Below are 22795 nucleotides of genomic sequence, written 5' to 3' on the forward strand. Positions count from 1 at the left end.
AAATGTGTGAGCATAATACAATGGTTGTTATTTTATGGCATTAAATGTCGAGGTGGTTCTACTTAGCAATGGATAAACCAGAATACCTGGCTATATATACAAGCGTTCATAAGAATCATACCATTTTCAAGCAGGAAAGGACCTCAAGATATCATCCAGTCCTACTCCTTCCATTTTCAGATAAAGAAATTGACCCTCACAGAATCACATGACTTGCCTAAAGTCATGCCATTAGTTAGTAGCAGACCAAGAGTCTGAACTCCTCTTCCATTGCAGTACAGATGAACCCATTACACAGTGCAGTCACCTATGAACTGGAACTGCATCAGCTACTCCTCGCAAAAGTTCCAGCTCTCTGGAGGGAAAAGGTCTTGACTTTGGGTAAACCTTTCAGCTGAAACTCCCCATAGGGCCTGTCTAAGGAGTCAGCCCTCTGCATGGGTCACATTACTAGCCTGGCCAACTTGTTTCTTCCTTTTTCAATCTTCCCTGGTCTCTTTCCCTCTCCTCCCCCTGGCTTCTCCCACTCCACTATTTTCTTCCATTTTCCTTTTTCAGCACTATGTACTGAAACCTTGTGTATCAATGAATGGTTATGCTTGTAATTCATGCGGTCCAGCCTCATACAGGAGTGGAAGGGATCATCAACCAGCTGGTTAGTGGTTATCAGAGGAGCTCAGAATATGGAACAGAAGGAGAACATCTCATCTACGAGACTCCTGAAGCATCTCATCAGTCACCAGGGGTGCTAAGAAATTACATTTGGAAACCCCTTAAGCTCCCTCCCATTAATAGATGAGGAAACTGATCTCAGAGAAGTGAAGTGATTTGTCTGTGATCGTACAAGTCTTGGTGCCTCTGTGTGGATCTCAGGATTAAAATCCCCCCAAATCAAAATGGGCAGTTGTATTTTTCCCCTTAAAGATCTTATCTGTGGTAGTTTAATATTAAAGTCACTGGTATTCAAAGAGTACATTTTCAAATCACAAATTTAGACTTTATAGATAGCGGCGTTAAATTGTAGGGTTTAATGGAGCATATGCATCTTCTCAAGAGTCGTACTTTAGATGGATACAAAGGGAGGAAAATATAAATGAGGACACACTTTATGGAGGAAAAGAAATAGGCCTTGTGAAGAAACAGTACAGAAACTCAGATTTTTAAAGACTGAGCTGGGAAGGTATTTGGGGTTGTCTAAACTAAACCCAAGTGTAGAGGTTGGCAATTAGTCCTGCTCCAATGAGGAAGTGGTAAGTAAAATGAAATCATTAAGTTTAAGCGTAGTAAAATTCTTGGTTTTGGCTCTATGTTTCTGTTTTTGCCTGTTTTCTAGAAAGCTTTCACATTTCTAGGAAAGAGAGAGGAGTAATTAAACTGAACACACAGATGGAAGGACTGGAGCATGAAGAGGTGAAATTATGTGATCAAGTCAAGGACTGGCCCATTTAAATCACAGTTCTGCTTTTGGATTATGAACCCTTTTAGAATGTAACTAAGTTTTGTATCCACTGTCCAGAAAAAAAAGTACATCAAGAACTTGGCAAAAAAGAAAAGAAAAAAAAAAAAAAAGTAACTTGGCATACAATGTCCATTCATGGACTCCATGTCCATCAATCTCTCCACCAAATATATATACAAATGTAAATACAGACAACAGAATACCATAAAGCAGTTAAAATGATGAACTTCACCTTCTATGTTTTGAAATGGAAAAAGGAACATCACTGAAAGCGTTCAAGGAGTAGACCGTAGTTGTATATAAGTATCAATAGTATAATCCTCTTTATATTAAAGCAAATATTGGGCTTCCCTGGTGGCGTAGTGGTTGAGAATCTGCCTGCCAATGCAGGGGACACGGGTTCGAGCCCTGGTCTGGGAAGATCCCACATGCCGCGGAGCAACTAGGCCCGTGAGCCACAATTACTGAGCCTGCGCGTCTGGAACCTGTGCTCCGCAACAAGAGAGGCTGCGATATTGAGAAGCCCGCGCACTGTGATGAAGAGTGGCCCCCACTTGCTGCAACTAGAGAAAGCCCTTGCACAGAAACGAAGACCTAACACAGCCATAAATAAATAAATAAATTTTTAAAAAAAAAAGCAAATATTTATATTATACATATAGCAATAGTAGCAGCTTTTTTTTTTTTACTGAGTGCTTATTCTAAGTTATTTAACCTATATTATGAAATTTAATCCCCTCCAACAACCCTGTAAATTAGCTACTATTTTTATACCCATTTTGCCAATGACGAAACCGAGCCTTTGGGAGTTAAGTGGTTTGCCTGAAATCATATAGCTAGGTATGGTACAGGCAGTTTACAAACCCAGGAGGAGACACACACATACACACACACTCAAGCTAGAAGCCACATGAGGTTAGGAACCATCTCCAGCATATTCAGCATCAAGGACAGGGCCGGGAACAGTGCAGGAGATCAATAAAGACGTGTTGATTGAATGAAGGAATGAAAATGTTAACAGTGGTTATTTATGAAGGGAAAGGATAAAGTGGCCCTTTTATTTTCTGCTTTATGTGTTTTTTATTTATTTGGATTTTTATGATGGGTATGTTGGTGGAACACTGTTAGTGTTCAACAGATATCCATGTGCATCTCTATATTTTCCATCCACCATGCATATAGGTGTGTTCATGGGACTAATTCTCACCAAAGGGTAGTAGGTGGAAATAATTTGTCTCCTTCAGTCTGAGGCAGTTATGAGACAAGGACTACTGGGGGCCATTCTTCAGGCTGGAGACCATGAACCATCCAGCAGCGTGGCTGAGACTCAGTTTCCCTGTGTGATTGTAGGGTAAATGAAGATGAATTTCAAGTTGTTGTTTTATTTTATGATTCCCTGAATTAGCTTATTTGTTGGTTTGTTTATTGTGTCTTTAATGCCCTACTAGAATGTCAGTCTCCTGAGAGCAAAAAGCTGGTCTGTCCTGTTCACTGCTGTATCCCCAGGCTCATGTGACTGCCACATGAGAAAAGCCCCATAAATAGTGTAATAAATGAATCACTGAATGACTGAAGTCCTCTGGGTACCTGAGCATGGGCAAAGCTGGAAAGCAGTGATGGAGTTTTCCATAGCAGCATCCTAAGAGGATACTCTTTTGGGAGTGAGAACTCATTTTGAGGATTCCAGCAGACATAGCCTAGGAGGAGCTGGAAAGGTGACACACTGTGACATCTTTTAAAGCGATGTAATTCACAGCTGCCACAGGAAGACTCAGCAGGAGCACTGCTAATACCTGCCTCTGGAAGCACTGTGTGATCCATCAGTTAGGATACTGGTTTAGTTACTGTAACACGTAGCAAATAACAATGGCTTAAACAAGATGGTTTATTTCTCTCTTAGATAGAAGTCCAGCTGGTAGGCAGCCCGGGAAAGTTGGGCTACTCTGCTTCAAGTCATGGTCTGGGGACTCCTATTCCTTCTGTTTTATTTTTCCAAGATCTTCCAGGGTGTTGCCCTTATCTACACGATTGAGCTGGATGCCCACCACCATATATGCATTCCAGCCTCAGAAAGGGGGGTAAAAAAGAAGGGGGGGCATGCAACTTTCTTTTACGGATGTTACTCAGAAGTGGCGTATATCACACAGGCTCATGGCCCATTGGTGGGAACTTAGTCATATGGCTATACCTGACTACAAGGGAGGCTGCCATATGTAGTCTCTAGATGAACAGCCATATGCCTCCCTAAAATTGGGGGATTACTATTACAATAAGGAAGAAAGGAAAGATGGATGCTGGGGGACAGTCTCTCACGAGTGAGGAGGCGCCATAGCTGATGCTGAGAAACTCTTTGTCCAAACCTTTATGGCCTACATACATGACTCCATTATTTTTATTGTTTTTGACAAGCTGTGTCACAGGTGTGATAGTCATCCTCTAAAATGGCCTCCAATGATTCCCACCTCCTGGTATTCAAACCCTTGTGTAATCTTCTCTTCAGTAACCTTCTTCAAGTGAATAGCATGTTGATAGGCTGTCACTTCTGTGAATAGATTACAAAAGATGTACTTCCATCTTTCTTTTTTTCTTTTTTAATTAATTTATTTTATTTATTTATTTTTGGCTACTTTGGTTCTTTATTGCTGTACGCGGCTTTCTCTAGTTGCGGCGAGCGGGGGCTACTCTTTGTTGCAGTACGTGGGCTTCTCATTGTGGTGGCTTGTCTTGTTGTGGAGCATGGGCTCTAGGTGCACGGGCTCAGTAGTTGTGGCTCGCGGGCTCTAGAGCACAGGCTCAGTAGTTGTGGCGCACAGGCTTAGTTGCCCTGCGGCATGTGGGATCTTCCCAGACCAGGGCTCGAACCCGTGTCCCCTGCACTGGCAGGAGGATTCTTAACCACTGCACCACCAGGGAAGCCACTTCCATCTTTCTAGTAGACTTTATTGCCTTCCCAGCTTGCATGTTGATGAAGCAAGTGGCCATGTTGGAGAGACCCATGTTATCAAGAAACTGTGGGTTGTCTCCAGGCTGCAGCCAACAAAGAACTGAGGTCCTCAGTCCAACAGCCCACAGAGAACCAAGTCCTGCCAACAACCACTTAAGTTTAGAAGAATATCCTTCACTGTTCAAGGCTTCAGATGAGACCCCAGTCCTGGCCATCACCTTGATTACAGCCTTATGAATGTCCCTAAGCAGAGGCTACAGCTAAGCTCTGCCTAGACTCCTGGTGCACAGAATCTGTGAGATAATAAACATATGTTGTTTTAAGCCTTTAAGTCTGTGGTATTTGTTATGCAACAAAAGATAACAAATACAGAGGAATCTTTGCGAGACAGTTGCCAAGTGCTCTGGATCTAGACTTTTTTACACCTTTTTTACCTGTTCCTTCTGAAGTATGGTCCTTCCACGTCCCCAGATCTATCAGTCTTCCACATGACACACACCCACACCACTATCAGCTCTTTTCCATCAGAGAGGCTCTCTTTTTCTCCTCAGCTCTGGCTTCTTCTACCCCCTGCCCTTCTGGTCTTTGCTTTTTTTTTTTTTTTTTTTTTTGCCTTTGAATGGTCACTTAACAATCTTCTAAATGAGTTTAGATTTTGATAACATAGGAAGATTGTGGTGGGGGGATGTCTTTAAAAGCTGAAGCAATGAGACTTAGGCGTGCAAGGGAATGACTGTTAAGGCACTGGGAAGTTGAGATTGCCTCAGAGAAGGCAGGAGACCCAGGATACTGGGAGGGGTAGAGGGAGCCAATTAGCAGCTTCCTAGGACCACCACCCTACCTCCGCCCAAACAGCTAAGGGTAGAAAGGGATCCTGGTCTTGATCCCTGAGTCTTCTCCCACTCTTCATGATCTTTAACTATCGCTCCCTTTTCTAGGCTGCTGGGTTTCTACTGAGTGTACTTACTCTTTAATGTATCATAGACACATTAGATAATGGTTGCTTCATTTGATTAAGCATGCCCTCAGTTGTCTCCTCTGTTAAATGAGAAGGTCAAACTGGATGATTTTAAAGGTCTTCTCCAACTCCAACCTGTTAAATTCTATTTCTATAAATCCTGGTTGGGGAGATTTATCTGGTCATAGAGAGCTCCCTTGATCTTTCAGGGTCTGGGGAACTCCTTGGGAATATGCCATAGTCATCATCAACCTAGATTTTTGTTGTCATTCACTAAGTGTCCTCCTAAAGTACCCCAAATCAATGATGGATAGTTTAGATTTGGAGGCAGAGGAAGAGGTTCATTCACTGGAAAAAATTTTGGAGCTATTCTCATTTATGTTACAAGTTTCCCTGGTACTGGTAATTCCCAGCATCCTTCTATAATTCCAAAGGTCAGAAATAAAATGTTTTTCAAAGAAATGTTACAAAATCATGCTCTGGTTTGAGAAACAGCCCTGAGATGCACCTTGAGCAAGAAAGATTTGGTGGAGGAGAGGGGTGGGCTGAGGAGGACAGCAGTGAAGCCAGAGGAATTGAAGACCCCGGGTTTAGATAAATATCTACAACTTCCTAAGTTTGGGCCTCTACGAAGAAGCCCTAGGACTCTGCACTTCCCTATCAGTAGTTTTAAAAGCCCTTTTATTTAGCAAAACAAAGGCTTGAAGCAACCATGCTTGTGTTTTAGAAGTGCCATCATTGTATTTCTGCAGCATTGAGTGTACATGTATTTTTCACTCTTAGTGGTAGAGTTTATACGTGCCCTAAGATAATTAGTTATTAATCATCCAACAACACTAAAAAACCAAACTGCTCAGTTAGCTGAGCACTGCTTTGAAGAAAACAGATGTTGTTAAAAGTCACTGTTCCACTTTCTTGGGAAAATTCCACTAACATAAAATATGATTGATGATTCAAAAATCCAAATCTTCTATGTGTATTAAATACTACTATAAAAGAACAATTGTCTACATAATTGTAGAAGATGCACAGAAGAATCACTCTGTAATTAAGACTATTGCTGTCTTCTCATCAGGAGTTAGAAGATTCTCAATTGGGTCTCTTGATTGGGTGAGGGATTTCAGCCAAGTGGCCCGTCCATTCTCTATTTCCCCAGAATACCTTATGAGAAATGTGTTAGGCTTGAATTTGCTTGTTTTCCATAGGTTAATCTCATGCATTATAAAAGGTACAATTTCCTAGACCAGTGGTTCTCAAACCTTAGTGTGCATCAGAATCACTTGCAGGACTTATGAAAACAGAGATTGCTGGGCCCCTTTCCAGAGTTTCTGATTTAGTAACTTGGAACTGGACCCAAGAATCTGCATTTCTAACAAGTTCCCAAGTGATGTTAATGCTGCTGGTCTAGGGACCACACTGTCTTGAACTCTCAACTCCATGTAAAAACCTAAATGGATTCTGAAGGCTGCGGAGTCTGTGGACTGTTGTTGCTGAAGACAGAAACATTTATGGCATAAAATAGTTTAACATTGTTTTACCTGAAGTAATTTCTCTTTCCTTTTTGTTATAATAGGAATTTCGTTCCTGGGTTTTTAGTTAGGCCTTGTATTACATTCATTTGTGTATATGTCTTAACTCCTTTATGACTGTGAGCTCCTTGGATTGTGTTCATCTTCGAATCCTCAATGCACCTTACATCTTGTAAACTCAAATAAATGTTTGGTGAATTGAATTTAGTTACGTATACAGGTTTTGAATTTGTTTTGCCTGAGTTTTCTGCATCTAATAATTATAAATAACAAATACTGAATTAAGTATGCAGCTCACGTATTAATTATATATATCAACTTGACTGACTTCGAGGGTATGGGGAAAGAATGGTTTCCTTAAATTTAGCTAGGCCACAGTTTGTAAATCTAAATGATTACACCTACATAACTATTGAAAAGTTACCTATACTTTTCCATCCTGTCATTGTACTGTGAAATTTCCATACGTAAAAACAGGACTTGGTGATGTGCATCATGGTACAGCATTTACAAAGACTGACACCCCCAGAAGTGTTATTTTCAAAAACCAATATTAAGATCATGTGACTACCTTCTGATATTACTTGCAGAGAGGCTGACTGATTTATCCCAAATGACTCTGCTTCTCTTTAATACCTTTAACTATTTAAGAATAAACTATATTTTCAAAAACTGGATTTCTGAAATCAGGTGCCAGAATGCCAGGAATATCCATATAACTTGCATTTTTAGTAGCCTTAATAAAATGTATTTGGATTTTTTGATTTACAGATTTTGGATTTGAAGCATTTCAGCTTTGGAAGAGACCATAAAGATCCTCCAAGTCCAACTCAGTCAAGGTCTGCATCTCCCCTACAGCCTACTCATACTCAGCTTTGGTTTAAGGAAGAAAAAACCAACCTGGGGTAAGGAAGGCACTTTCCAGGGGTCCATTCTAACTTTGAGAAAGTGATCAAGCCTTTTCCTTCAGCTTCTACCCAATGGCCCTATTTCCACCCCCTTTAGGAACGTCCTGTCTAAACAGGATCTTCCAAATGTCTGTTATTCCCCGTGGTCATGTTATTCCCTCTGATCTGTTTCCCTTTTCACTACTTCTAGACCTCTGTGCTACAGAAGCAAGGGGGCAGCTTCCAGCTACTAGCTGCTCAGGGCACACAGACTTGCTATTGACAAGCCTGAATCATGATCGATGAAGGGAGTACTTTCTCCTTAGAAAAACTTCAGCAGCTTTCTACTCCAAACCCAGTCTCAGTACAAAATCTGTCACCAAAATGACTTTCTTGGCAGTTGCCTGAGGTATGGAGAGATGACATGAACTTCATCAAGGATCAAACAGAGGAGAATAAAGGCTTTGAGAGAAAAAGAAACCTCCATCAAATATAATAACCTTAAAAAGGAATAAAAATCGATAAGTGCTTATAGGTCTTAGTTCACATCCCCTTCATTAAAACCTTAGCTCAATAAATAAAGGGTTATGTTCACAGATTTAGGTAATCTACTTCTTTTGTATGCTTTTTACTAATTAAAATCTATCCAAGCTGGTATTACCTCAAACCATAATTCTCTACCATATTTTACAATTTTACTCTCAATTGTCATGGAAATATTTTTTCCATGACAACTGAAAGTAAAATGATGTTCACAAATCCGCAGTAAACAGCAGCCATGTAATGCATAAATAAAACATGATTTGAATCTATAAATAGAACTCTAAATTTAACTCACTCACATGTAAAATTTAGACCAAGGAATATGTGTCTATTAAAAATACAACAGGTTTTAAATAATTGGAGTTTAGAATCCTGTCAAGTCCTGCATTATAGGGAGCAAAATAAAATAATGGGCATAGGTACATCAAGAAAAGGAAGAGAGACACATGACACAAAATGAGTTTCCACGCTAGAGATGAACACGAATATGTCGAAGACGTGGCATCCACAAGTAAAGAGACATACAGAATATAAGAATAAAACTTACAAAGACAGAAATAAGAGAAATAAGCTTTCATGGTACCTTACATAGAGTTTTAGGAAACTGCCACCAAACACTTTTCAAATTAAGACACATTTTCCCAACCATAAGCATAAATGAGGATTTAGCTTTGATACTTGCCTTGTGAATTGGATGAAATTAAGCTGAGGGCCAGATGTTTTTCATCCGTGTTTTAGATTATGCTAAACACAAAATCATTAGAAAGCATCCATGTGACTGAATGGTTTAACATGGTATTAACAAATCAGGTGATATCTAGACACTGCCTTAGACCTCAGAAAATTTTAGTGTATTTTTGATGTTAGGGTTTTGGAAACTAATGAAAAAAAATTAAATAGTTTTGCTATAAAACAAACTTCCATTTTATAATGGGCAAACCAAATCTTCATAATGCTGAAACAACTTTTTGAGAAGTGAAAGCTGCAGATTTTTATATACAGGCATCCCTGACTTACGATAGATTGACATACAATTTTTTGATTTTATGATGTGGTGAAAGCGATACACATTCAGTAGAAACCAGACTTCAAATTTTGGCCTTTTCCTGGGCTAGCGATATGCTGTAGGGTCTTCCTGTGCTGCTGCGCAGGGCAGCGAGCCACAGCTCCCAGAGAGCCACGCCACCACCAAGGTAAACAACTGAAACACAATCATCCTGTACCTATATGACCACGCTGTTGTTCACTTTCAGTATAATATTCAATCAATTACATGAGATAGTCAACACCTTATTATAAAATAGGTTTTGTGTTAGATTTTGCCCAACTGTAGGCTAATGGAAGTGCTCTGAGCATGTTTATGGTAGGCTAGGCCAAGCTATGATGCTCGCTAGGTGAGGCGTATTAAACGCATTTTCAACTTCGGTATTTTCAACTCATGATGAGTTTACTGGGAGGTAACCTCATTGTTAGTCAAGGAGGATCTGTATCAAACTAGGAACTTGATTTATTTCCCCTGAATTAAATTTTGGTATTAGGTAGACAACCAAAATATATTAGTTAATGTAGTTTATTATGTGTTGTGCAGAAACTACTGCAGTTCACATGCATGGGTTGAATTACGAATTAAGTGTCAAATACCCCATTGAGGATTATGCTTCAGCATAATCACTAAAGACGTGGAAGGAGAAGTATATAAAGTCTAGAAAGGGAAGTAATCAAAATGTCAGCATGAAAATGAATACTATATCAATCATCACGTGCAAATCTTCAATTGGTAATAAATTGTAACAGTAAAACAACTGTGAAACTATCAAAAAAAAATTATGAAGGTCCATAGCTGTTTGATTACATCTTTGCTGAACAATATCAGTTACTCATTTTAGGAAGTAACGTTATGTAAGTTATTTTACAATGTCCATAAATTAACTTGAAACATTGCTGATTCTTTAAAAACAATCAAGGGAGGAGGAATTGACACAAAGATCTTTATGCAAAAATGTGTCAAGTCTGAACACCAGAGAAAAATATACTGTTTACATATATATATATACACATATATATGTATATATATGTGTATATATATATATATATATTTTTTTTTTTTGGCTGCATTGGGTCTTCGTTGCCGTGCACGGGTTTTCTCTAGCTGCAGCGAGCGGGAGCTACTCTTCCTTTCGGTGCGCGGGCTTCTCACAGCGGTGGCTTCTCTTGTTGCAGAGCATGGGCTTCAAGTGCGCAGGCTTCAGTAGTTGTGGCACACGGGCTCAGCAGTTGTGGCTCGCGGGCTCCAGAGCACAGGCTCAGTAGCTGTGGCGCACGCGCCCAGCTGCTCTGCGGCATGTGGGATCCTCCCGGACCAGGTATTGAACCCGTGTCCCCTGCATTAGCAGGCGGATTCCTAACCACTGCGCAACCAGGGAAGTCCCTGTTTATATATATTGAATGCCACATGAATCAGGTTACAATTATAGTGGCCCAATACTGAAACCTGTCATTTTGGTGTATTAATCTAAATATATGTCTCATTACCAACATATATCTTTCTATCTAGATGTTTTCCTTATTTGTTCCTAGTTTATCAAACTATGTTGGCACATGTCCTCATGTCAAAGCTGCCCTTGGTTTCATACTCTTTTAAGTTCCCCTCTACCATGCAAACCAGAGGAAGGAAATGATATTTAATACAACATTAGTATGACTTGTTTTGAGTGGCCCTCAATTTGGGACATTAGCAAAGCATAATCACATTTACTAGAAAACAAAGCTTTAGGTTTGAATGTGATTCCACAACAGATGATTTCCCAGTGAGATAATGTCAATTTACCACAACTTGTCATTATTTAATGTGGTGAGCTAACACAAGTAAAAGTGGTTTGCAATTTTAGAGCCCTAAACAACTTAGTAGGTGTTCACGTTAGTGTGAAGGTATAGCTACTGCTAAAGGTTCTGTGAAAGTCTCACAGCAGAACCAAAACAGATGGGAAACACTGAAGATGCTGCTTTAAACTGAATATCTAAAACCCAATAGTATTAAAATAGAAATGAAGTGCAAACTGGGGTGAAAAACTGCCTTTTCTACAAATACTGTTTCATGTAGGTTTCTGCCAGAAGCAATCTCATCAATATTAATTTTTTAAATAGGCATGTGTTGTCTGATTGACTTAAGGGAAAATAAGTTAAAACAACATACACAACATAGTTATAAGATTTAAACTCTAACTGAAACTAGAAAAGACTTATTTAACATGATGGTGAATAATGTAGCTGTATTTTCTTTAACATAATTTACTTTCATTCATTACCAAAACTATTCCAAATTAATGGTCAGCAAAAGGCGAATTTGCACAATTTTCCCTTGAGAAAAGCAGAAAACTATACAGTGTTGTTAATAAGTTCAGAAACATACAATTCCAAATTACCTAAATTACTGATAACTCAATTTCTCCATGTTTCCAAGTTTTTGGTCAAATGGTTCATTTATCAATTGTGTTAAACAATGTAATCATATCACACTTATTTTAGAATTTTCTAAAATATGACACTTTACATTATATTTGCATGCTACTAAAACAGTTGCTTAAAAAACAAAATGTCTATTGACATTTGAGGCCATCATTAACATAGTTTCTTCAATTGATTTTTAACTCAATTGAATTTGGTTCTGGGGTTCTTAAGTAAAGCCTTGAATTCAGTTGGTGGATTAAACTTTCTTTTTTGATGATGGCAAAATTCCAAATAAAAAATAAATTTCAGTTTACATTTAAAAGTAATTTGCTTCTGAACTTCTTTAAATTTGAATGTCATTAAAATTAAATTAAATGTGCTTAATTTACATCATTTATGCATATATTTCTTGCATACTGATTTATTTTAAAATAATTTTTAAAAGTCATAAATGGATAATACCATAGTAGGTTGCAGTTTTATGAACCAAATAAAGCATGCAGCAGCAGTTCACATTTTAAAAGCTTACATAATCTAATACATTTCTTCATTGTCAAACTTGTATTTCTGAGCATTTATTAGCTTATTTTTCAGTATAAACATGAAATGTTTTCCTACACTTGGATAATAATATCACATTATTGTGACTTCCTGGCTTCTATTTGGATAATGGCATAAATATTTTTTTCTAAAGTAATTGGAACACAGATTTGCACTGACAATAAGGAACAGTCTTTAGTCTAGAGCCTATACTTTTACCAAGCTTTTAAAATTTGCAGGTTCAATTACCTAAAAACTAAGAAAGTGATTAGTCATCAAATGACTTCATTCTGCTTTTTAAAATTATAAATATTGTATTTTTAGATAAATTCCATATATTTTATCTTTCTCTTAACCACCACAAAGTTATAAGAAAACTATCTTCAACACCTTATCTGTTTAGATACAAAATTTCATACATTTTACCTATTGTCTCTCTTAACAACAAAGTTAAAGTTATAAGGAAATTTTATCTTCAACACTTCACCTGTTTGGATGCTAAATGATCGTAGCTGTCAATAGCTAGTAGACTCACTTCAAAATTGCCAGTTTTCTTTCTCTACCAAGGGCATTTTCTTTCACATAAGAGAATCGTTTCAAATTTTCCAAAGAAAGCCCTTGGTCTTTTTGCTCTCTAACAAGGACTCCTCTTTCCCTATCATCTGCCAAAAAACCTTTTCTGGCTCTGAAGTCAATCCCAGGGCATGGTTTAGATGTGAGAGTTTCTGTAACTCTTCATAGAAATTATTCTCAACAATCTTGATGTAGATTAAGATTACACATTTAAATGCATATTAATGTTACTGTGTAGCAACTTTCTTATTACTATTGCTTGCAAAACTGTCACAGCCTTGAGAATTTAGCCAGCCCAAACTGCCCTTTCCAGGTAAAGAACCCTAAAGACTCACATTCCATTTTGTCATTAAATAGTTCCAAAATCTCTAATGAGAGTAACAGGTTCTAAGGCATAGTCCCACAGTGATTTTAATAGTTACCACCTTGTCCCAAATTACAAAGTAAAAATGCTATTTCTTAGGAGTATAAAAGTAATTTTCATCTCAACTATGTTGCTGGTTGAGTTTTACTTAATACAGTAAGTCTCAAGCACAACCCTCCTGGTTTTTAAGAACTTACCCTTCAGTTTGACTTCAAACGAAAGGCAAGGTAACAGCAGTGTGTAAACTGTGAAATCCTATCAATTTATATACACTTCTACTACCATGAAAAAATTATTCAGTTCCATTGAAATTTGGCATTAATGATGCCAGCCAGTTTAACATAGTAACAAAATTGAGAACAATTTCTTTTCTTTGCTAGTTCTAAATCAGAAGACTAAGGTTTTGGTCTCAGGTTAAAAACTCACATATTAGAAAACATCCAGGAGTCAGCTGAGTTGAAAAAACACTTGTAAACTTCACATTTAAAACTTGACATTTTAGAGACAGGTGAGAAACCTAGATATGAGTATTCCTGGCTCCTCCCTGAGAAAATCTTAGTCTACCGCAGTGAGTGAAAAAATAAAGTCCCAAGACACAAAATGGAACTAAACTTCCAGGCCTAGGCAGAAATCCCTAAGAGGCTATTGTGAAACAAGACTGGTAAGATTGCCACAGCAAAAGGATTAAGAAGAAAACAAGCAAGACAAGGTTGTGTATCATGACGGGGCTGAAATACAGGAGAGCCGCTTCTTTCCCAAGCAAAGACCAACCTGAACAAGGGCCCCTAGTTTCTCTGTAACTCTCCAAAATCTCATCTGTGAACAGATCCTCGAGTTAGTAGTACCCTTGCAGACAGCAGCGTAGCCGGCTGCCAGGAGGAAGCGCAGCTCGCCTGTGACCTCTGAGAGTACCAACAAATGGAAAGCCACAGGCAATTCACCAGATAAAAAGATCGTGTATTGTATGTGCAGCAGGTATCAACTTTTAAGAGAAGCCCGACAGTCTCTGGTCAAGTCCTAAGGCCGCGTGAGAAGCTCAAGGTGGGATTGGAAAATCTTGCCCTAATCTCTTTACCACAAAACTGACCCTGCCCTCCTACTTTCTGCATCTTTGCACCCGACACACTTGCCCAGAACCTTCCAAACCAAAGAAGCCTCCGACAGAGGCAGCCTACAGGAGCCTTCAAATTCCCGGTGAAACCTGACAGCTTTGTAAAGCCTCCCGGAAGTAGAAAAGATCAAATGAGACCGGCTCAGCGGGGTCTTCCCGAGGTGACCCCGGAGTTAACGTATTTATTTTCAGGCTGCAACTGCTGATTGCTTTACAGAGACATTTCATGCTGTAGCTCTGCATGGAGCTGAGGACAAAAGTAACATTTTAATTAATGTTATAATTATTATAATTATTCTTTAAGAAAGCTATTAAATAACCTGTACAAAGCCCGGCCCAGTCCTAGCAAAAAACCCAGCACTATTTCAAATCTCTCAAGGTTCTTCCGCTTTGATTTCCGCAGCGTTTCCTATATACAAAGGTCAGCCCAGGGTAGTTCCCCCAAATTGTAGGTCTCCCAGATGGTGGGAATGGTTCAGAGCCTGAAACTGCTCTTTCGTGACGCAGAGCTCTCAACCCTACCTCCCTTGCTCTTCCTGGGCACACGGTCCCTGTCCGCAGGCCGGCGAGGGAGCTGGCGGCCTGGCGTCACTTTTGGGAGGCGGGCAAGCAGGAAGGGGCAAGTTAAGTGCCTCTATTAGGTCGCCTCTCGGCCGGCGGCCCGTAGGCCCCCGGAACCTCTCCGAAGAGGTGCTGGGTAGGGAGCCCGAGGCGGGAGAGGCATCGAGTCGCCCCCGGGTGGGCTTACAGGTCCCGCGGGTCCTCCCGCTTGACTCCGGCCTCAGCAACTTTGAGCTTCTTATTCTGGTGCGTCTTGACGTGCTTGGCGAGGTGGTCGCTGCGCATGAAGCGCTTGCCGCACTCGGGACAGGCGAAGCGCTTCTCGCCCGTGTGAGTCCGCAGGTGCCGCTGCAGCTCGTCCGAGCGCGTGAAGCTCTTGCCGCAGAAGAGCCAGTTGCACACGAAGGGCCGTTCGCCCGTGTGCCAGCGCAGGTGCGCCTTCAGGTGCGACGTCTTGCCGTACACCTTGCCGCAGCCCGGCACGTGGCACACGTGCTGCTTCTTCTTGCCCGGCTCTGCCTCCGGGGCGCCGCCCGCCGCCTGGCAGTTGGGGCAGCGGCAGCGACGGCACCTCCTGGCCGTGGCCGCCAGGGGGGCCTTGGTTTGCAGCAGCGCAGCGATCTGGCTCTGGTATTGCGCGAAGTCCGACGGGCCCAACACCAGGCCCCGCTGCAGCGCGGCGGCGGCGGCGGCGGCGGCAGCGGCGGCCGCTGAGGCCGGGAAGCGGGGCGCGTGGGGCCCCCCCGCACAGGCGCCGGAGAGGCTGCCCCCCGGAACCCCCGAGGTTCCCGGACCGGTGCCGGCCTGCGGGATACTCCACCACGGGAGGTCGTCGGGGGCCGAGTTGGGGGACAGCTGGCGGCACGTGGGCGGCGGAGGCGGCGGGGGCGGCGGCAGCAAGTTGGAGTAGCCGGGCGGCAGCGCGGCCTGGGCCGCGTAGGGCACGTAGGCGGGCGCGCAGCTGGCGGGCAGCGCCGCCATGCTCGAGGGCAGCATCTTCACCGGTGAGAACTCGTAGGGGTACGAGGGGTCTGCAGGGGGTGTAAGCGGCAGCTCATGCGCCGCCCCGAAGGACGGCTGCAGGTGCGTTTTCTGCGGCGTCAGCCCCAGGCTGGGGTGCGGGGATGGCAGCGCGCCGGGCGAGTGCGCCGGCATGTCGGCGGTCCACGGGTGAAAGAGTCTGGAGGGCGAGCCCAGCGCGGGGTCGTAGGACACCTGCAGGAAGTCCGGGGGCGCCGTAGCGCCCGGCTGGCCGATCCGGCTACAGGTGGCGGCTAGCAGCGCCAGGGGCGAATGCTTGCCCAGGTCCGGGGAGGCGCTGGGGGTGCGGTCCTGCATAGGCGGCGGCAGGGGAGGGCGGAGAAGAGACAAAAGGTTAGCGCTCCAAGCGCCGTCTCCGGGCCGGCCCGCCACACCCACGCCGGCTATTATACCGCCGCCCCTCCCCCGTCCTGGGTGTCCCTCCCCCGCCACCGCACACCACGCACGCACCCACCAGTCCCAGGAAACTTTTGGTGCTTGCGCTACCTGGACGCGGAGCGCGGGAGCGCTTCCTGTGAAACTACTTGGTGCAAAGAGACGCCATCTAGCCTCAGAGGAAGGCAGGAACAAAGTGGGAGGAGAGAGAGATCCGACGGGCCACTCCAGGCTCCGCGGCCAGAAAGGGTCTGGAAACACCCACAGCCCGGCTGCCCATCCGCCTTCCCTCCCATCTTTTAAGCTCTCATTTCCACGCTACTCTCGCGCTCCTCCTCCGCCCGCCCCAGGAGGGCCCAGCGGGGTGAGCTGGGACCCGTCCTCAGCCAGACGCGCACCTCCGAACAACCCCCGGATACGCGCGTCCCTCCCACAAAGACCACAGTCTTGACACCAGGGTTCAGTGTGAAGTTGGTGTGGGCACCCCTAGGTCTCACTCCATTGGCATCCACCGAGCGGGATTCCCTTTGAAATTCAGGGTGCACAGAATATCAGGAAAGATCCAGACATGACCCCTCCCACCTTTCCTTCGCCCCCTCCGAGCCCAGCCCTGACCTGGAGGAAGGCCTGCAGCGAGTCGTTCCGGAGGACGGCCACGGCGGCCATGGCTATGGCTTGCGGGCCGTTGGCTGAGGAGCAGGGCGCTGCTGAGGCATGGAGACCCGAAGGCGAGGACGAAGGGCCGCCTTAGCGTCCCTCCCGGGCGCCCTCTCTGCGCGCCGGGGCCCTCCCCGCCCGCGCCCCTCGCCGCAACCCGCTCGCTCGCCCCGCGAGCGGTCTGAGCGCTTCAGGCTCACCTCCAAGAATTTGATAAGGACTTTGCTGGGCCGCCAGCCAGTCAGAGGGAAGATTTATGGCTTTGAAGTTTGCCGCTACCCAATCATCAAAGAATAGCGGCTCTTTCAGAAGCGAAAGCAAATCCTTTGAATCCACAAAGCTCCTATGGTGTGTTTGTTGGTCTGGATAAAAGAACTGATTATTAGGGGGGATGGGAAGGGAGGAGATAAAGGCGGGACAATTAATGAAGTAATCACTATGTGGGAAATGTATATACACAAATAATTGGATTTTCCTGATCAAAGGGGGCCTTGCCGCCTGGAGACCCGCGCTTGGGTTGCTTGAGACACTCTATCCCCCTCTCCCCCCCCACCCGCTCCCTTGCAATTAAAGATTTGCGCCAAGGCAGCGCCCAAAGTGACAAAGTATCTTTGCTATCTCCAGAGAAATCTGCCTTCGGCTTCCAGGAGCGGGACTTGGAGACGAAGATGAGGGTAATTCTCTTCTTTCCACCCCCCGTACTTACACACCCGGCACCCGGACAGCACAGGCACCGGCCCGAGCACGTCGTCAACCCGAGCACACCTTGGACCCGAGGGAATTCCCGGGGCTGAACGTGGGACGCCCCGCGCCCCGCCCGCCTCGTGCTCCTCGTTCCTCCCCCAGCCCAGCCGCCGCGGAGCGGTGAGCAGCCCTGGGACCCGGGGCGGGGCCGGGCGGCCGCCCAGGGCGGCGGTGGGTGGCGCGCACGCTCCAGGGCCGCCCGCCTCTCTTGCGACGTTCCTGCTGGCGACCTGGAAGTTCTCGGGCCACAACTTTTGCAAATAGTGAGCCTGAGAAAAACACCCGGGCCACGCTTACCCCCAAAGCTAAGCTTGGCGGGACACCCAGAGCAACCCGAGGGGGAAATGTTTGGTGTCTTGCTCTTCTCTCTCGGAGCAGGCAGCTGACCGCTATTAAGCTCCACTGAAACCCACAGAGATGCTAGAAATCCCCAGCCCGGCGCCAAGCCCGGCCAGGCAAGTGCGCACTCCTGCAAGCCGCACACACCTACAGGGAACTAACCGAAAAAAGTAAGGCGCGGTGGAGGAAGCCCGTAGCTGTTCTTGTTGAGCAAACCACAGATAGTACGAGGGTGGCTCTCTAACCGGAAAGAAAAGTCAATAAAAACTGTTGTTCCCAGCACCTTTGTAAAGAAAAGAAATTTCTTCAGGCGCGGGCCGTGCTTCGCTGGGGTCAGGAAAACGCTCTCCAGAGTGTGGTCTCCCCAAACCCTCGCTGCCAGCCATGCCTGGCCCAGGAGGGACGGCAGGCCACCTGCCTTCCTCCGGCCCACGGCGCAAGGCGCGTCCTGCAGGGGCGGCACGGACACCCAGATCTCCTCACCCGGGAGAGCAGGAGGGGCGCCTCGGTGTCCTCACCGCGCTGAGGGCATTAGGGGCCGGGAATGGCCTCTGAGGCCTCCCGCCGGCGGCCACGCTCCGTGGAACGGCGCAGCAGAGTGGGCCTCCTGGGCTTGGCCAACCCCGCTCCACTTGCGGCCTCCGGGTACACCGCCTCCTCTCTGCGACGCGGCCGACCGGGCAGGGATCCTCTGAGCCAACTCGCGCCCAGGCTTCCTGCGTATGGTCCTCCCGAGTACCGCACAGCAGCCGGGACTGACGTGGATAGGTCGGATCAGGTGGTCCAACTCGCCGTGCGGCGCCAGCGGTTACCCCAACACCAACAGGCTTCTGAGTCGGAGCCTGGGCTGTGTATTGGTGCCCTCTGCACTCCCATTAGGGGTCAGGACACTATGCCACCAGGCCACTTCCCCACACCCAGGGCCCGCCAGCAAAATAGAAACATCTTGCTGAAGACGAATGGGCCGAATGCAGCCCAAATACTATGCTTGAGCACTTCGCAAGCCCCGACCTTGCACGCCCCTCTTCTCTGCAACAAGGTGTCACCCAGGAACGGTGAGCAGTGACTGCACAGCTCGGCCGACGCGGTCTGGCTCCTGAAGAGGAGGTCCGAGTGCTCTGGGAGCTAGGAAAGAGAGGGGACTTGGTGTTTTGCTCCGGAGGCCCGGAAGACCTCCACTTGTCCACACCGCGTCCAGAAAATCGATTACCCGCGAAGCCTGGGAGGGGAAGGAGCCCTTTCCCGCCTGCAAGTCAGAGGCCAGGGAGTCCCATGGTGCACACACACGCAGGCACCTGTCGGCACTGTCGAAGCGGGCCTGGTCCCTTAGTGAGTTTCCTCTCGGACTCCTTTGGGCTCTTCGACCTCCACTATCGGTGATTGCGGGCCGGGCTGGGCCAAGCAGGCTAGAAGGCATTCTCGTTTGCCGAATCTGTTCACTATTTTAACAAAAAGGCAAGAGAAGCCAATTCACATCTCCATAGTTGTTATAGAAGAGAACTTTTTCTCCAAGATGCCCCGTTAGCCAATAAGCCACCATCAGTGGCCAGCCGGGAGAGAGTAGTGGGTTGGTGTTAAGAGCTCCAACTCTGAGAATCTGAAGGCCGATTTCTAGATGCCACTTTCTAGTTGATGACCTGGGCCAGCAACTTACTCAACCACTTTGTGCCTCAGTTTCCCAATTTGTAAAATGGGGGTTTTAGCAATGCTCACCTCGTAGAGTCCTTGTAGGCTTAAAAGAGGTAAATACATTCAAAGTATTTAGGATTGTGCGGGTGCACGGTAGGCCCTCCCTTGACTGTTTGAAGTCCTGGCTCTGGGCCTCTCCTCCATTTGTGAACACCCGCCGGGATTCCAGCCCTCCCAGGCGCCAGCTGAACTCTGGAGAGAGACTTTCACAAAGTGCTGTTTAGCCTCTCTCCCTTTGCACTCGGGGCTCCTGAAAAACTTATTCTTAATGAAGTAATGTTCGGAGCGTCCATTAAAAATGCAATGCCGGGAGATCAAAGTACAATATTTATTTTAGAAATTTGTTGCAATCACCAAGAGATACAGGTATTAAGGCCAAATGTCAGTTCCGTTACACAAAGCCCTGCGCCCGGGAAGAGCGTGTGGCTGCTCTGCCATAATGTAAAGAGACATCAAAGACCAAGCGCGCTGCAAAAGTGCGCAGCCGGGAGGAGGGAGTGAGCCCAGGAGGGCCGGGCGAGCCCCAGACGGCGCGGGGGCTGCGGGGGCTTCGGGGACGGGGTCAGTTCAAAGAGGTATCCGCTGGGGCGCGAGTTCGCAGGAGGGAAGATTAAATGGGCTTTCTTTTGTTGGTGGGTGTGTTTGTGCACCGAGGACCCAGGAACTCCTCTGTGGTCCTCCAGCTCGAGGGCGGAGGCAGGGGGCGGGGGTGGGAAGCGGCGAATGGGGAGCAAACTTTAACCACGGCGAGGGGGGGCGGGGAGGAGGAATACCAGCCTCCCGGCGGCTGCTGGCGCAGCGGAGCAGTTCTCCTAGTAGCTCTCCAAGCAGCAGGGTTCCGAGGCTGCGAAATTGGCCTCGCGGTTTCTTCGCGGGCGGGCAAGTGCTGACCAGGTGCTACCTGCGAGGAGAGGCGGGTAGGTGAACCCGCACAGGCATTAGCGTGATGGACTGACCTGGTGTGCGCGCTCCGGAATCTACTCCAGGAAAAAAAAAAGTGTTTACTCAGAGCTCTGGGGTTGCAACTTCGCGCCGAGCCTGGTACCGCGCCTCAGGCATTTTCTTGCAGCAACCGGGGACTCCTGCCCCTGGGGTCAATCCAACCGGTCTCCCATTTTCAGTTGATTTTTAAAAAATCTGTACATTATTTAGGTCATTTCAACAAATTCTTAATTCACCGGCTCTTTACAGCAGGGTGTTGCTTGACCGCCCAGTCTCGCCCCTTGTCTGCCAAAGCCTTAACCTTCCAAGATCGCGCATCCGCCTAGTTAATACAGTACCAGTCGTTGTTTTATTAAAGGTGCTGGGAGGGGAGGGGGCAGAATTTCCTTCGTGCTAGTAGAGCAGAGTCGCAGGAGGAGGCCGGTGCGTTTCTTCGGTCATCTACAACCACGTATTCTTAGAGCAGTCACTCGGCAGCCTTTTGAAGTTATGCTAGAGCAGAAAGCTGCTATTGTTTTCAGCTCTCAACAGGGAAGAGATCACACTTTGCCTCTTCAATTTGAAAGTTGTTTTTTTTTTTTAAATAGTGGTGGGTAGGGAGGGGGTGTTGCAATCGGACACACTCTTAACTGTGAGGGTTTGGAGCCATCTCACAGTTTAAACTGCAAACCAAATCACAGATGCCCTAATGCTTGCGCCTGAAACAGGGCCGGGATCGTTATTACAGCCGAGAGCATTTAGTAGCAAGGAATTACAATGCTGGGAATCTTTGGAAAACACTGGCTTGGCTTTGGAAGGTTTCAACTAGAAACCTTGAGTTAACTTTAAGCTTACTCTTCAAATTTGGATCAGTATGTAATGGAGGAAGAAGTGGAATTCTAAATCTAGGAGGGATACTTTATCTCATCCAATTAGACTCCCCCACTTGACGGCAGAAGGAAACAATGTTCACATACATGTGTCATGCCTGTTCAGTGCTGTGAACTTCAGTAGCTGTTCAATAGATGCTTATTGGTGTTGGGTGGTAGCGTAGAATTGTGTGTACCAGTGTTACCTGCATAGTGATTGGTGCTACAGAACACACAAACGCAGTCGGGACACAGAGGAGAGCACTGGCAAGGGCTGGGGTAGTTAAGGGAGGTTTATCAGGGAGCTGGGGTTTGAAGGAGCCTTTAAGGACCTATGGAATTTTAATTGGGTTCATAGAAGGGAGGGGAAAGTACAGCAAGGAAAGAGAACTCCCCTTCAGGGAGGAGCTGAATAACCATGGAAGATGAAATTTTGCATCTTTGATTTGCTAGTATAAACTGGGTGGGGCCGTATTAGAGAATCAGAGAGAAGAGTTTGGCCCTGATGCTATATGTATTCAATAGTAGGACTTTAGGCTCCTGAGCAGGTGAATTACATAAATTCAATTCATTTCTTAAATTTCCTTCTTTAGGAAGGTTGGCTTGCTGAGGGTTGGGAAGGATAGACATGGATGCAGATATCTGTGTGTGAGATGGTAAAGGCCTAATCTGGGAACTGGTGTGGTAGAACAGTGACAGACATTTTAAAGGGAAAAAGAACAAAACTTGATTAACAGGTTGGAATAAGAGATAAAACAAAGGGAAAAATTAAAAAGATCCCTCTCTTGACAAATGGTGCTGGGACAACTGGATATCCACATGTAAAAGAATGATGTCAGACATTTTCCTTACAACATACATAAAAATTAACTCTAAATGGATCATAGATCTAAATACAAGAGTTAAACTATAAAACTCATAGAAGAAAACATAGGAGTAAGGCCTTATGACCTTGGGTTAGGTAACGCCTTCTTAGATATACCGAAAGCACAAGTGGCAAAAGAAAAAATAGATTAATTGGACTTAATAAAAATTTAAAACTTTGTGCTTCAAAGGATACCATCAAAAAAGTGAAAAACCCCACAGAATGGTAGAAAATATTTGGAGATTATATATCTAATAAGAAACTTGTATCCATAATGTATAAAGAACTCTTGCAACTCAACAATTTTAACCCAATTTTTTAAAAAAGGCAAAGGATTTGAATAGACATTTCTCCAAAGTAGATATGCAAAAGGCAAATA

At 45.2% G+C, this 22795-nt stretch overlaps 1 protein-coding gene across 2 annotated transcripts; it reads right to left on the reverse strand.

The window, feature by feature from the left end:
• Positions 1-14497: 14497 nt before the first annotated feature.
• Positions 14498-17275, reverse strand: SP5 (Sp5 transcription factor). 2 transcript variants are annotated; one of them, XM_082395425.1, is made up of 2 exons: positions 17190-17275; positions 14498-16248 (listed from the first exon to the last, which is right to left on the reverse strand). In XM_082395425.1, exon 2 carries the CDS (start codon positions 16069-16071, stop codon positions 15100-15102), a length of 972 nt encoding a protein of 323 aa, XP_082251551.1. In that variant the 5' UTR covers positions 16072-16248; positions 17190-17275; the 3' UTR covers positions 14498-15099. The 2 variants fall into 2 exon arrangements, with proteins under 2 accessions (XP_082251551.1, XP_082251550.1); XM_082395424.1 differs by lacking the exon at positions 17190-17275 and adding an exon at positions 16948-17183.
• Between the last annotated feature and the right edge of the window lie 5520 nt (positions 17276-22795).

Source organism: Balaenoptera borealis (assembly GCF_965194805.1).
Source record: "Balaenoptera borealis genome assembly, chromosome: 6".
NCBI classification, from domain to species: Eukaryota; Metazoa; Chordata; class Mammalia; order Artiodactyla; family Balaenopteridae; genus Balaenoptera; species Balaenoptera borealis.